At 40.8% G+C, this 15,471-nt stretch overlaps 1 protein-coding gene across 3 annotated transcripts in view; it reads right to left on the bottom strand.

Annotated features, from left to right (window-relative positions):
• Nucleotides 1–228: 228 nt before the first annotated feature.
• The window catches only part of XRCC4 (X-ray repair cross complementing 4), a 285,186-nt gene continuing 269,943 nt past the window's right edge, over nt 229–15,471 (bottom strand). For all 3 annotated transcript variants that reach the window (XM_038401661.2, XM_038401662.2, XM_043514263.1), the window contains one exon: nt 229–1,152. In XM_038401661.2, the coding sequence (XP_038257589.1) occupies nt 1,044–1,152 (109 nt within the window). In that variant the 3' untranslated portion in view covers nt 229–1,043. The remainder of the gene's footprint in view (nt 1,153–15,471) is intronic.

The raw sequence follows: 15,471 nt of genomic DNA, 5'->3' as shown, positions 1-15,471 counted from the left end.
TTTGCAAGGCCCAGCTCCTGCAAAAACTGAAGCCCATGCTTAACTTTGCACACTTGTGTTGGCCCATTGCCATGTAAGCATGCATGATCAGTAACGCAAGTGAACTTGGCTTTCTAGGACAGGAAAAGGTCGGCCATTTAACTTTGCCAACTAACCCCTTTATATTTATGGCTCCCAAACTGAAAAATAAAAGCAAGCAAGCAAACAAAAAAATCCAGGAAAGGTGTCTTTTTCTAAATGCATTTATTCTTTTTAGAAATCACCTTGAGAAAAATCAGTAAAGCATTACATAAATGACTATATTAAAAGGCTATGTCAGTGTCTCAGTATAGAAGAATAATTACTTTGACACTATTCAATATGTTAGAAAAAAATAGACAATATCAACTTACAGCCATTTCACTCCCAAAGCCAAAAATACATCTCAGAGTGCATACTGAAGTTATGTTCATGCTAGAAAGGTGGCCTTTGAGAGCTTTAAGGAAAGCCATAAATTAAACGTATACAGGTGTTTTCCATCACAAAGTACAATTTCTAAACTAATTCTTTTAGAATAAACACCTCAATAATGCAGAGAACAGTCCAGTCCCTGAGCTGTGCTTTGTGCAGCTCGGGAAAGGGGGTGATGGTGAGGTGTGGAGGGCAAGTATAAGTTGGCTTTAAGCCACCAGCAGGTCCCCACTGTAATACAGAGCAGCCAAGGATTGCTGGGGTGTAGAGATCTTCAGACCGTGCCCTCTTTCCCCAGACACACTCCCTACACTGGAGATAGTAGTATAGGGCCTCTGATTTTAAGACCTCACCAGAGTCTCACAAATCAATCTAAGGATCAGGTCCAAGAGCTGGAATGTCCAGAGTGAAAGATTTTGACAACTGATGTGATTATACAGATAGGCTAGAATAATTTGCCATTATTTACAAATAACCCTCTCTGAATAATGGCTTCAACTCATTGTGTAATTAATCTTAATGGTTTAACAGCTAGAGTTGAACAGGAATTTTGTTCTGATATTTTCTCAGCAAAAATAGAATAAAAAGCCTAGTTAGATATCATCAAAGAGGTCCTCTGGCTCAGCAGTGTTTTTCTGAGTTTCCAGTGATGACACATCTGACGGGTGCTTGCCTGATGCCTTTGATGGAGCAGGATCAAGTCTGGAAATGTAAAGAAAATAAATTTATTTGAAAGAAATTTAGCTACATAATTAAAAAAGCAGATACAAACACATGAAGGGAAGTTAATCCTTTAATAGTCTAGTCTAAGACTTTTTGTTAAGACTCAGCATAGGATGAATATATCCTTTGAATGTGTCCTTTGTAAGACATACTACTTGCTGAGATGTCATTGGCAAAACAAGCCGATGAAATATAATCTTATAATTATTTAATCTCTAATTGTTTTTCTGTTTAATTTGTCATGACACTAAGGACACTGAAAATTACAACTCCATCTGCAGAGCCAACATGAAGAATTTGATAGAGTCAAGAAAGTAAAGAAATATAGAGGCAGCTGTGCAGTATTTATGTCAGTTCCATGATAGGTCTATCGATAGCCATTCTTGCTATCACACAGAACGATGCAGAGTTAATTGCTCCCATCTCATTCCCTAATGTTTGCATTGTGGCTGTTGTCCAAAATGTTGGCATAACTTTTAGTCCCTGACCTCTACTTGTGTGCATTCCATGTTTGAAGTTTTATGTTAGTATGCAGGTGGTTAGACTTGTGAGCCATGGGTGCATGGACATTTTGCTCATGCATAGGTGGAAAGCCCATAGAGCTCTAGCAGAAAATTTAGGATCAGATTCTCATACTCTTACATTATTCTATTCTACATAGCTTCTTATACTGTCCTCATCATCATAGTATCTCATGACCTCTGATTAGCGCATTAAGTGATGTAATTAACATCTGCACTTCATTCTCTCTCAACCTCTCCCGGGGGGACAATTGTGTGTGCAATGTAATGTTTTGTTTTGGCAGTGGTTCTGTTTGTTTGTTTTTAAATGTATACACTATTATGCCTTTATGTTAGAGAAGACAAGCTCCAAGAATTGCACTTTGCATTTGCAATGGAAGGTGGTGAGGCTTGTGAAGGTACTTAGTTGCTGTTTATTCTCAGCCTCAGACCAGCTCCCTGTGAAAGTTCAGTCTTCCACACAGATGGTAGAAAGTTCCATTGTGCCTAAGGAGCAGAATTACTGACCACAGTCTTCATCCCAGAATTTCAGGAAAACCCTTAGATAAACTGGGCCCAGGTAGATAAGGACCAAAATCTTGAATTAAACTCAATATTCCATGGGAAATCAGCATAGAGAGGGAGGACAGGTTTGATGTGCTCATGGTAGCGAATGTTGCTGAGGAGAAATGCTGCAGAGTGCTGTACTTGGAGTTTCCTAAGTGCTGGTGGCTTCATGCCCAGCTATACTTTATTGCTGTAGTCAAGACAGGAGGTGACAAATGTGTGTATAACTGAGGCCAGATCATCATCTGCCAGGATGGGATGAAGACTTCTAACGAACTGAAGATGGCATAAAGCATTAAATGCTGTTATGTGAGAGCTTAATGTCAGCAAGGAATCCAGGAGCACTCCTAAATTACAGACTGATTTGGCCGATTGTGGGTGTGTAATCTTCAACCAAAGGAGACAAATCCATGGCTGTAAGCTCTTCAAAATATTTTTCTTTACCCACCAGCATCACATCTGTCTTGCTCAGATTTAGCTTCAACCAGCTATTCTTCATCCATGAGGTGACCTCATCCAATCATTAGGTTATCTTGATGGCAGTAGTCTGGTCATATGTGGTGAAGGACAGGCAGAGCTGTGTTTCAACAGAAGTCAGTGGAACTAATTGTAGAGGAAGGGCACCAGAATCTGGCTTTTAGCCCATAATCTCTGGCAAGCAGGATCAAGCAGTCAGATTTATTCAGATACCAGTTGTTCATTAGCAATCATCCAATTAGTGTTTTATTCCTCTTTATGTACACTGTGATATCCAAGTTTGCCTGTTGAAAATGCACTGTCTTTTCATCAGTGGGTTGGTTTAAACTATTATACCGCTAACTCCAGTATAGGACTGCATACCTGTTGAGTTTGAATCCCTAACTATCAACTACCCATATCTACTTTAAAAATTAATTTAAAAACTACAAGCTTGAAAATAGACCTTCTGTGTTAATTTCAGCAACAATTTTATGCTCCATATGTAAACTAATTGTTTTAGGCATTAAACATAAAATCAGACTTATAAATCCCTTCCAGAAATCTTTACGCTCTACAACAAAGAAAAGTGATATAAATTAGATTAAACAAAATAGATCATGAGATGAAGAACCTGGCTACTGATTAATTTTAAACTTAATGGTGCTACTGATGCCTCTGTGTTTTTGCAACAGTTAAACTGTTGAAATGATAATAGTGGGTCTGTGAAGCTAAGTTTGTAAACTGAAAGCATTAGCCATACAGAGGAAATACATTTCTTATAAGTAAGTCTCATACGGAAAACTGAATTTTGGCTTTAAAACTATGTGATTCATTTATACATTCAGATTATTTGTTAACTGCCTGCAGTATGCTCTGTGCTGGACACAAAATAAGGACTGGTCCTGCCCCAATCTGACAAAAATGGATAAAATAGTGAAGGACAGTCTGCCCAATAATACAATCTAAGGTGTGTAATGCAAAAATCTGAGCAATAACATGGACTGGTTTCTTCTGAAATCAAGCCATGGAGAGATTCTGACAAAGAGCAATTCATCCAATGCACTGAATGACCCAATAACAACTATGAGGGTGAAATGAGACAATCATTACACTTTCAAATGAACTCACATAGAAAATGAATAAAAGACAAAAACACCATATCACCTGTGAGTGAACATTTTTCACAAAGTGATCACTCTGTATCTGATCCGTCAGTCCTCGTCCTCAAAGGAAACCTGCACAACACCTTCAAAAGATGAGTCAGGGAGCTTAAATTCATAACTTTGCTAGACACAAAAAATAAAGACTTAGAGACTCTGGATTTATGGCTTATTACAACAATTTATAACCCACTGACTATCTACTCTCCTACTGCCTTTTTTCTTCCTGCGTAGGAGTTAACTAGCCACTTCACCTTGAATGGTCACTTGAAATATTATGTAACTACTGATGCTAAACAATCTGTTCCATATTGTATTTAGCTTTCAGACTCTGAGGACATTTCCCACACCCTAAGAAGAGCTCTGTATCTCGAAGGCTTCTCTCTCTCATGAACAGAAGTTGGTCCAATGAAACATATAACCTCACCCAGCTTGACTCTCTTAATATCCTAGGACCAATACGACTACGACAACATTGCAAAGAGCAACTAAATCAAATTTCAGTATAGTCCTGAATTTATGCAGGGATTAGGGACTATATTTACAACCTTAGGCAACTGGAGACCCTTATGTTTACATGGAGTCCCACTAAAGTCAGTGGGTCCTGCATTAGGCACAGGAGTTCTCCTGTGTGGTGAAGATTGCAGGACCTGGGCCTTAATTTTCCCAAGTTTCAAAGAGAGTGTGTGCCTGTTGGATCACTTATTGAACACTTGCCTTTTGGGAAACTTAAACTCCATTAACATAGCTGGAAAACTGCTGACTCAATGAGATAATTTCATATTTCCTGACATTAAATTCAAACAGGAGGCTAGATCTGCAGAAGGTGTAAATCAGCAGAGCTCTATTAACGTCACTGGAGGTCTGCTGATTTACACCAGCTGAGGTTTGAACCTGCAATTTGGAAGAAAGTAGTTGAATTACTGCATATTTCTTTCCACAGCTGAGGATGAGCCCCAAGAAAGAGAAGATACAGATGCACTACAATACTTGACATACTAGTGCAGCACTGCATAGCAGGGTGGTACAATGGCATTGTATAACCTGGTGATAAAAGTATATCCTTCCATGCAATGAGATTCAATAAATGCCATTTATTTCAAGTGACTTAACTATTTCTTTGTTCACACAGACCCCCACAGGAGATCCCTGCAAAACAATTCCTGATGGAGCACGCAGCCAATTTCATTTTGTAAGATCTCTGAAGAAGGCTGAAATAGAAAAACATTTTTTGTGTGACTGTTCCATTACTAAAAAGAGCTTTCCAGTGGCAAAGGATTAAATATTTTTACTTGCACCGGAATAAAATCAGGTCAAAGGCAGCCAAATTGGCACAACTGCCAATCTTAACATATCATTTGCATAGGCTGGGAACATGCAAAGTTCTTGTACTTAGCCATGTTTCAGAGTAGCAGCCATGTTAGTCTGTATTCGCAAAAAAAGAAAAGGAGTACTTGTGGCACCTTAGAGACTAACAAATTTATTTGAGCATAAGCTTTCGTGAGCTACAGCTTATGCTCAAATAAATTTGTTAGTCTCTAAGGTGCCACAAGTACTCCTTTTCTTTTTAGCCATGTTGGTTTATCCACCCACCAGGGTATGTTACACTTCTATTGATGGTTTTGTTCTGGCTTCTAACATGGGATTTGAAGCAATAAATATTGCAGTAAATTAATATTTTAAAACTCTTTCCTAAAAAATTAATCAATTTTGGAGATGTACTTGTGTCCTTGAATCCTGATGTTCTCAGCTTTTCCTTAGGTTATTGTCTTAACTACTTAATGTCAGAAGGTGACATTTTGCTAATAGAGGAGATGTCTTCCCTAGTCTTCAAGATGTGGGGTTGCATCTCAGACTGGGGCTGAAATCTTCAATTTCAAAGGTTTGGGGATGCCTTTTCTTTGTGTGTGTATGATGATTCATGACTGTTTTGCATAACATTTTATTTTTTATTGATTGACAAAGAATGGCCTCTTAAGGCATAAGAAATTAATAATATTAGAGGAAAATCTGATTTAATATATACTTTCTTTGGAGTCATCATAAAAAGTAGGTGGCAGTAGTAGCCCACAAACAGAAAATTAGTATTAATTTTAATATTAAAATTTAAACAAAGGTATGAAATCTCAAACAATAAAAATATAGTCACATTGCATCTAACAGAATAAAAGTTAGGAGCAAAATTTGTATTACAGAGATAACATTTAGTGCCAAAAGGCAAATTGATTCTTTGATTGATCAACAGGTTCGTGTCTTATTGGTATTAATGGTGGCTTCATAGATGGTCCCCTCTGGCAAAAACTGTCATTACTAAGGAAGGAGCATTAGGAAAGGAGTTTAGAGTAAAGGCATAGGAGAAAGCTTCCCAGCCCTTGTGGCTATGTCTGAGATCCTCAGCCTACAATGACAGAATCTCCCCTTAGTGTAAGTTCTTAGTTAAAGAAAACAGAAGCATCGTATTGATTGCCTGGGGCTATTCACCAAAAAGAGAGAAATTCAAAAGTGACAAGGAAAGAAAGACAATGAAGGGAGGTGAAAACATCTTAAATAAATACATGCATCTACAGTGCTATTCATAGCACATTTTTTTTCCATAGCTGAATTTAAAAGTGTAAAGTAGATAAAGTGGAGTTCAATGTAACTTATATATAATCAATTGTTCTCCCTGGTATAGGTTCCAAGGATTATAAGGTATAAGTCAGTCATTACAATTTTTTATATTTTTTTTAAAAGAAAAACCTCTCGAGAACCCTGTTTAGGTTTTGGCAGATCTAATGATTTCAGCACACTTCCAAGCAGTCATTTTCCAGATTTTGTCTGTTCTGGCATTCGTTCCTGGAAGGAGAGTATAAACTAAGCCATAAATTTCCAATTGACCTTATAAAGTGAGAAACCCTCTCCTGGAGTCCTGAGAAGCTAACTGGTTGAAACCAGCAGCCCCAGAATTTACTGTTGATGAGCTCTCCCCGCAACATGTGTCAGTAAAGAAACTGAACATTAATTCTACGGAGTTCAGTAGTCTTGGATGTAATTTCATCGGCTCAGGAAAAGGATGAACGAACAAGTTGGAAAAAAGCCCCTTTCTAGAAATTGTAGAATGATTAATGCATTAGTTAAGTCATATGACATTTAAGTTTTAACTAAGATGTTGAAAGCCAAATAATTGATTTCTGCTTAACTTTTACTATGAAAAAGAAGCAAAAAAGTGTATTTGGGGTATAGAAAACATACCAAGATGTTTCATTTAAACGTGGATTATCTCTAATTCAATGCAACTTTAAAATGACATTTTAAATGCTTGATTTAGCTTTCCTTTCATTCACACCAGTGTAAATCAGGAGTAACTCCACTGAGATATACTGGTGTGAGCAGAGAATAGCCCCTATATCTAGCTACTTTAGCATTCGTAAAACATCCATCACTGTAAGTTCTTGTCAACTGCTGGAAATGGCCCACCTTGACTATCACTACAAAAGATTTTTTCCTCCCAGCTCTCTGCTGGTAATAGCTCACCTTAAGTGATCACTCTCGTTACAGTGTGTATGGTAACACCCATTGTTTCATGTTCTCTATGTATATAAATCTTCCCACTGTATTTTCCACTGAATGCATCCGATGAGCTGTAGCTCACGAAAGCTTATGCTCAAATAAATTTGTTAGTCTCTGAGGTGCCACAAGTACTCCTTTCCTTTTTGTAACATCAAGGTGACAGGTTTCAGAGTAGCAGCTGTGTTAGTCTGTATTTGCAAAAAAGAAAAGGAGAACTTGTGGCACCTTAGAGAATAACAAATTTATTTGAGCATAAGCTTTCGTGAGCTACAGCTCACTTCATCAGATATTCTTTTTTCATCAAGGTGACAGTAACTCTTAGTAGAGACAAATGACTGGCAAATTTAATTTAAACTGCAGGTATATGTGTCCACTATAACCAGTTTTTTTTCCAATGGACAATCCAAATATTGTGGGCTCACTGAGCACCAGGGTTCAGATTGTATCCAATTCCAATACAATTACACAGGTGAAAGTTCTCCACACGGCCAGCACACCATCCAGCAGAGCTGTGATGGCATGGGAAAGTGGAGAGGAGTATGCTTTGCTCAAGAAATGGCTATAGCTAAATACTCCCACCCCAAAGAATTATCCATCTCCCTCCCAGAGCATTTCCTGGGGGGAGTGCATTAGCATGTCACCCCATACTTAGTGCCCTGAGAAAATATTCCATGTAGTCTCAGCTAAGGTCAGCAGAACAGATTATTATGAACTTGTTGAATTACATGGTTAATGAATAATATATTCAAGGCAGAAACCACAAATCTAATGTTCAGACAGGGAATCAATATCTCTTAATCAGCCTCAACCTTTGGCTGCAAGCCAGACTGTACCTGCATTCATCATAACCACTATGGAGAGTATGATAAATCTGGAAGTTTCCCAACAAATAAAACCTAAGGCAAGCCCTTGCATGAGCCACTCTTTATTCCATGAAATGGTAAACTATCAGTGCTGGAGCTACATTTAAATTATGCACGTAGAATGAACTTTCTATAACTATCCTTGTAAAGGAGGCAGGATGAGTTGGGAATCACTTCAAAATGATGAAAACAGATTTACAGGTTGCTGCAACAGCTAACTGGCACATACATTACACTAATATGACATTCATATACCTCTTAATTCTCGTCAAGATGGGTTCATATAACATTAATAAGAAGCTATTTCATAATTTAATCTGAAAACATTATAAATGTGTTAAGAACCCTACGAACTCTATACACTAGCTTTATTAATTGTTGTTTAGACAACACTTCACCTAAAAGAACAACAATGTCAATGCTTTTTAAAAAGACCGGATCTTGCTTGATGGCAAGATTCCCAATGACTTCACTGGTCCTTACTCAATATAAACTACAAATTAATAAATATCCAGGGGGTAAAATAAACATAGTGATGGATCTTTTATCTGATCAAACACACTTATGATTGCTTACTAATAAATGCTTGCTTTAAAAACTAAGCAATAGATGTAACAAATAAAAAGCTGAAATCATGTTTGTTTGAGACAAGTAGCATACATTTCTGTGGCTCACTTCTACTTAAAATCCTTTTTACTTAAATAAACTAGACCACACATCTAGTTTGAGAAATATATTTGCAGCCACTGTCTTCAGAGGAAAAAAATTAAGAATCCAATTCCTAAGTCATAACCACAAAAGTATATGCTGCAGGAAAATTTTAGTTTTCTTAGGAATTAAGAGCTTTTATAAAACCAGTGAATTATAAATTAATCAGTTTAAATTTTAATTTTATATGATTGGTCCTGTAGTTGGTTTCATCACATTTACATTTATATACTAATAGTAAAGGCCAAATTCTGGCCTCAGATTCCTCCGTGACGTAGAGGAGAAGCTGTTCAGCCTGGCCAGACATAGCACCTGGAAATCCTGAGATGGGGCAGACACAATCCCCTTGAGTAAACATGTAGCTTCTATGCACTACCCAAATATTTGCCTTGTTCAAGGGCAGAGTGTATGACCCTGCCTCACTGGGCACTGAGAGGTGATGCCAGGGAAACTATGAACAGACACAATACTGGTTGGTAAATGTCTGTCTGGCCAATTCACAATCAGCGGTGGAGATACTTAAAAGGTCCACATGGCCCAAAGATGAAGATTTTAGCTGAGAACCAGGAAGCACATGCAGGATCTCAAAGGTAAAGAACCGAGGCCATTTTGAGGAGGATAGAGGAAACAGGGCAAATTTCAGCACCCTGGTGGGGGTTACTGCAGCAGCAGCCTTCATGCTTCCAGAGCAGTGAAAAAGGGGCAGGATACACAGACACTGCTGTTCGGTAGTGGACAGGGACCACATTTATAGGAGACCTCCAGTCCCTCCAAGCCAATCCAGAACATGCACAGATCCACTCCATAACCCTTGCAGAGCAAGCTCAGCTGTTCCCAGAAAGGTCAGTGTGGTGTGCTATTGAATTGTGCGGCAGTGGGAAGCTAGCTAATCCTTGCTACTGAATAGATCAGTACCTGGATTTGGTACTGAAATATCCTTTACTGTAGGTATTTAATGCCTCATTATCACAGTTCAGCTCCTTACTGGCACAGATAACTTCAAACTGAAATTAATTACAGTTTTGATGCTGAAATGTCATTATTCACATGGGGATAGGCCATGATATTTAAGGCACGGGCCTCTGAAGAGACAAAATAGAGCTTTAGTGCCCCAGGACTGTGACTGAGTCCGCCTCCATGCACACTGAGGGTGGCCAGTCTGTTCCATAGTGGTGGATGAAATAGCTGCTGCCCTCATTGTGCCAGCCCTACTCCACAGGATAGGGCCATGACCAAGCCTCTTGCCCACCCCTGATTTTGGTGTCCTGATCTGGGGGGGAAACAGGAGTCCCTGTACTCCCCAGAGCACAGCGAGAGTTGGGAACAGCCCATGCCCAGCTGTGTGTGGTGAAGGGAAGGTTCATTGCATGCCTATCCGCTCCCATACACCTTCTCAATGACCACTCACTATCAGGCCCATGTTGTGCGCTGCACAATGTCAACACAACCGGGGGTCATGAGCACTAACCCACCCAATAGGAAAAGTTTTAAAATAAATTCTGGTTTTCATTGGGTCTTGAAAACACAGAATACACAGATGGCAGCTACCGCAGTGAAATCATGCCCAGTACAATCAGAGAAATAAAGCTCCCAAAGCTGCAGGAAATCCAGCAATAGGACTAGTTTTGAAATCTAACCTTGAAACTGCATTTCGTCTTCCATGCCTCAACCTTTTCTATTTTAGTTTGTGCTATCGAATCCCTAACTCAGGAAAGCACTTAAGCGCGTGTTTAAATCCCATTAACTTCCATGGGAGCTAAGCACATGCTTAAAGTTAAACATGTGCTTAAATGCCTTCTTGGATCGAAGCCTTAGACTCTAACTCTTTGGATAGAAATCATTTCTTCACACTTTCCTCTACAGTATTTAACCTACAGTTAACACTTTATAAATAATAATTTAAAAAATAAAAATAAATTCCCTTTTAAGAGCAGAAGACCAGTGTTTCTCTGATGTAAGGTCACTAGTACTGACAGAACAGGGTATCCCTATATCTATTACAAAATAATGGGTGGCTCAAAATAAACCTGCTGTCAGAAGGATGTAAACCCACAAACACTAAACTGAACTACAAGCTCCTTTAAAAAACAAAATCAAAAGAAAAAAAAGCCACTTAATACACACACAACTGGCATCTGTCCAAAACCTGTTCCTAGGTTAAATAAACCTGTTCATAAGGTTTGAATTAAGAACATAAGAATGGCGATAGTAGTCAGACCAATGGCCCATCAAGCCCAGCGGTCTCAGGCGGCGATTTAATGGGTCTTGGGCTTCACCCCCTGCTACCGCAGTGGAGCCCCGAGCCCTTTAAATTTCTGATGGTTCCGGCAGCGGGGCTCCAGCGGCAATTGAAATGGCCCGGGGCTGTGCTGCGGGTAGCAGCGGACAGGAGCACGTGGACCTTTAAATGACCGCTGGAGCCCTCAGCCGCTGCTGCTACCCCGGGGCTCCGGTAGTGGGGCTCAGGCAGTGATTTAAAGGGCCCAGAGCTCTGCTGAGGTAGTGGCGGCCGAAGCCCCAGGCCCTTTAAATGGCTCCTGAGCCCTGGCGCTCCCAGCTGCCTCCACAGCTGGTAGCTCCGATGGTGATTTAAAGGGCTTGGGGCTCCCAGCTGCTTCTACTGCTGCCGGAACCCCGGGCCCTTTAAATCTCGATTTAAGGACCCCAGGGTTCTAAAGGCCCTGCCTCTTCTGGTCGAGGCCCCACCCCTTCTGGTTGAGGCCCCGCCCCCTGCTCAGGACTTGGGGGCCTCAGTACGGGTAAGTCCTTTAAGTTACTTTCACCCCTGCCAATGTGATTTATAAACATATTTTTCACCAACACCATTCACCTGGATGCAGAAAGCAGCAGTGCATTCTTAATAAACCTGGAAGCTATTTAACCTGGGAGCAGAACTGATATAACATACAGCAGTTATATATTTTAACTGGGTCTGAATTCCACCGAGAATTCTTTTGGCATCCAACAGAATTGTACTTCATCTCTCCCCACTCAAACTCACCCATGCTCTTCCTGCCCTATCTTCAGCTACAGAAATAAATTTTTCTGTAGTGGGGAAATCAGATCTTTGACTAATCCTGAAATATGTATGATCATTCCTAGGGAGACTGACATCCTTATGTAAATTTCAGAAGTGAAATGTGATAAAATGGCAGCACTGGGAGGGAGAGGAGGGTCAACACACCGCATTCCCCTCCCACTCCCGAAAAATAAATTATATCCATGGAAAAATGTAAAATAGATACAAAGCAGCCAGTGGGTGGTGGATAGGAGAATGGAGTAAATAGCTGCTATAAGTGCTATACTAAGAGGGTGGCTTTTCCATCTTCATCACATTGCCACCTTTTCTTGACATGCCATCTAAGCCAGGGGTAGGAAGAGAGAAGGATAGGAGCCATTTCTACCATCTCTGCACCAGTTCAGAAATCTCTTCCACCTTTTATATCAACTGCCAATGGATCACGTCCCTTTCATGCTGCTCAGGTGGTGCAAAGGGGATGGAAGTGGGGTTGAGAATCTAGCTGAGTGTATTTAACCTGTTAATTGCCATAAGGCATTCTTCTTAGAACCTTCTTGTTCTTTGCACTTTTGATACTTTGCAAGATGTTCTAACATCTTTCCCTTTAAAAAGTAAACACACTAAAATGCCCATTAGATGAAGGAAGGGACTCACCACAAAGGATTCTCATTTATTTGCATGTGGAAAAGCAACTCTCTGGAGTTCCCAGTGCTGTACAACAATTATTTGCAAGACATACTATTCCACAGGTCAAAAGGACCACACAAAAAAGACCTCCATTCTCTTCAGAATGATCCACTTCTCTCACTCCAAAACTCTAATTGGCCCTCAGGCCAGTCTTGTTCCCTGTGCTTGCAGCAGGGAAGACAGCTCAAAATCAGCAATGACCATTTAACAGAAAAGTTTAACAGAAGACCAAAGAGCTGGGTCATCATTGTTTGGAACGATGCTGCAAAGAGTGCTGGACCCTAGGAATTTTAGAAAGGATTGTACCATCTCCATAAACAACAAAACCTCAACTAACCAGGACCATTGTACTTCTTTCATGAATTTCACATAATATATAACAGATTTATATAATCTTGAAGCTTACAAGAAGTGGAAGGTTGGACATATGACCAGGGAAGAGTATAAAAATATTGCTCGGGCATGTAGGAAAGATATCAGGAGGGCCAAATCGCACCTGGAGCTGCAGCTAGCAAGAGATGTCAAGAGTAACAAGAAGGGTTTCTTCAGGTATGTTGGCAACAAGAAGAAAGCCAAGGAAAGTGTGGGCCCCTTACTGAATGAGGGAGGCAAGCTAGTGACAGAGGATGTGGAAAAAGCTAATGTACTCAATGCTTTTTTTGCCTCTGTTTTCACTAACAAGGTCAGCTCCCAGACTGCTGTGCTGGGCAACACAAAACGGGGAAGAGATGGCCAGCCCTCTGTAGAGATAGAGGTGGTTAGGGACTATTTAGAAAAGCTGGACGTGCACAAGTCCATGGGGCCGGACGAATTGCATCCGAGAGTGCTGAAGGAATTGGCGGCTGTGATTGCAGAGCCCTTGGCCATTATCTTTGAAAACTCGTGGCGAACGGGGGAAGTCCCGGATGACTGGAAAAAGGCTAATGTAGTGCCCATCTTTAAAAAAGGGAAGAAGGAGGATCCTGGGAACTACAGGCCGGTCAGCCTCACCTCAGTCCCTGGAAAAATCATGGAGCAGGTCCTCAAAGAATCAATCCTGAAGCACTTAGAGGAGAGGAAAGTGATCAGGAACAGTCAGCATGGATTCACCAAGGGAAGGTCATGCCTGACTAATCTAATCGCCTTTTATGATGAGATTACTGGTTCTGTGGATGAAGGGAAAGCAGTGGATGTATTGTTTCTTGACTTTAGCAAAGCTTTTGACACGGTCTCCCACAGCATTCTTGTCAGCAAGTTAAGGAAGTATGGGCTGGATGAATGCACTATAAGGTGGGTAGAAAGCTGGCTAGATTGTCGGGCTCAACGGGTAGTGATCAATGGCTCCATGTCTAGTTGGCAGCCGGTGTCAAGTGGAGTGCCCCAGGGGTCGGTCCTGGGGCCCGTTTTGTTCAATATCTTCATAAATGATCTGGAGGATGGTGTGGATTGCACTCTCAGCAAATTTGCGGATGATACTAAACTGGGAGGAGTGGTAGATACGCTGGAGGGGAGGGATAGGATACAGAAGGACCTAGACAAATTGGAGGATTGGGCCAAAAGAAATCTAATGAGGTTCAATAAGGATAAATGCAGGGTCCTGCACTTAGGATGGAAGAATCCAATGCACCGCTACAGACTAGGGACCGAATGGCTCGGCAGCAGTTCTGCGGAAAAGGACCTAGGGGTGACAGTGGACGAGAAGCTGGATATGAGTCAGCAGTGTGCCCTTGTTGCCAAGAAGGCCAATGGCATTTTGGGATGTATAAGTAGGGGCATAGCGAGCAGATCGAGGGACGTGATCGTTCCCCTCTATTCGACACTGGTGAGGCCTCATCTGGAGTACTGTGTCCAGTTTTGGGCCCCACACTACAGGAAGGATGTGGATAAATTGGAAAGAGTACAGCGAAGGGCAACAAAAATGATTAGGGGTCTAGAGCACATGACTTATGAGGAGAGGCTGAGGGAGCTGGGATTGTTTAGTCTGCAGAAGAGAAGAATGAGGGGGGATTTGATAGCTGCTTTCAACTACCTGAAAGGGGGTTTCAAAGAGGATGGCTCTAGACTGTTCTCAATGGTAGCAGATGACAGAACGAGGAGTAATGGTCTCAAGTTGCAATGGGGGAGGTTTAGATTGGATATTAGGAAAAACTTTTTCACTAAGAGGGTGGTGAAACACTGGAATGCGTTACCTAGGGAGGTGGTAGAATCTCCTTCCTTAGAGGTTTTTAAGGTCAGGCTTGACAAAGCCCTGGCTGGGATGATTTAACTGGGACTTGGTCCTGCTTTGAGCAGGGGGTTGGACTAGATGACCTTCTGGGGTCCCTTCCAACCCTGATATTCTATGATTCTATGATTCTATGATTTCTCCTAACTAGCTTCTCTATAACTTCTTTGTAGATGGCCAAAATTCAGACTAAGATTCATTAGCACTCTCTCTCTCTCTCACACACACGCACGCACACACACACACACACACACACACACACACACACTTCTTTTCAATACAGGTATTTCCCCAAACCTTTAGTTATACGGATAGAACGTTAGATGCTCAAGTGGTGTAAATCAACATAGCCCAATTGCTTACAATGCAGTTATGCCAGCTAAGGATCTGTCCCAAAAGATCAAATGGAGGGAACTACAGCATGGGAGCTGGCCAAAACCACATCAGACTCCATGCTGGCACTCCGAGATTTTGATGTTTTTACACAGAGTCAACTCTTAGAAGAGAGACAATTTCAGCTTCCAAAGGGTGAGCCATAAACTTGCTAATGCACATTTTCTAATCCATTTGTAAATAAAATCAC

The sequence above is a fragment of the Dermochelys coriacea genome, chromosome 5 (assembly GCF_009764565.3).
Source record: "Dermochelys coriacea isolate rDerCor1 chromosome 5, rDerCor1.pri.v4, whole genome shotgun sequence".
NCBI classification, from domain to species: Eukaryota; Metazoa; Chordata; order Testudines; family Dermochelyidae; genus Dermochelys; species Dermochelys coriacea.
This window is presented reverse-complemented; position numbering and strand designations above follow the sequence as displayed.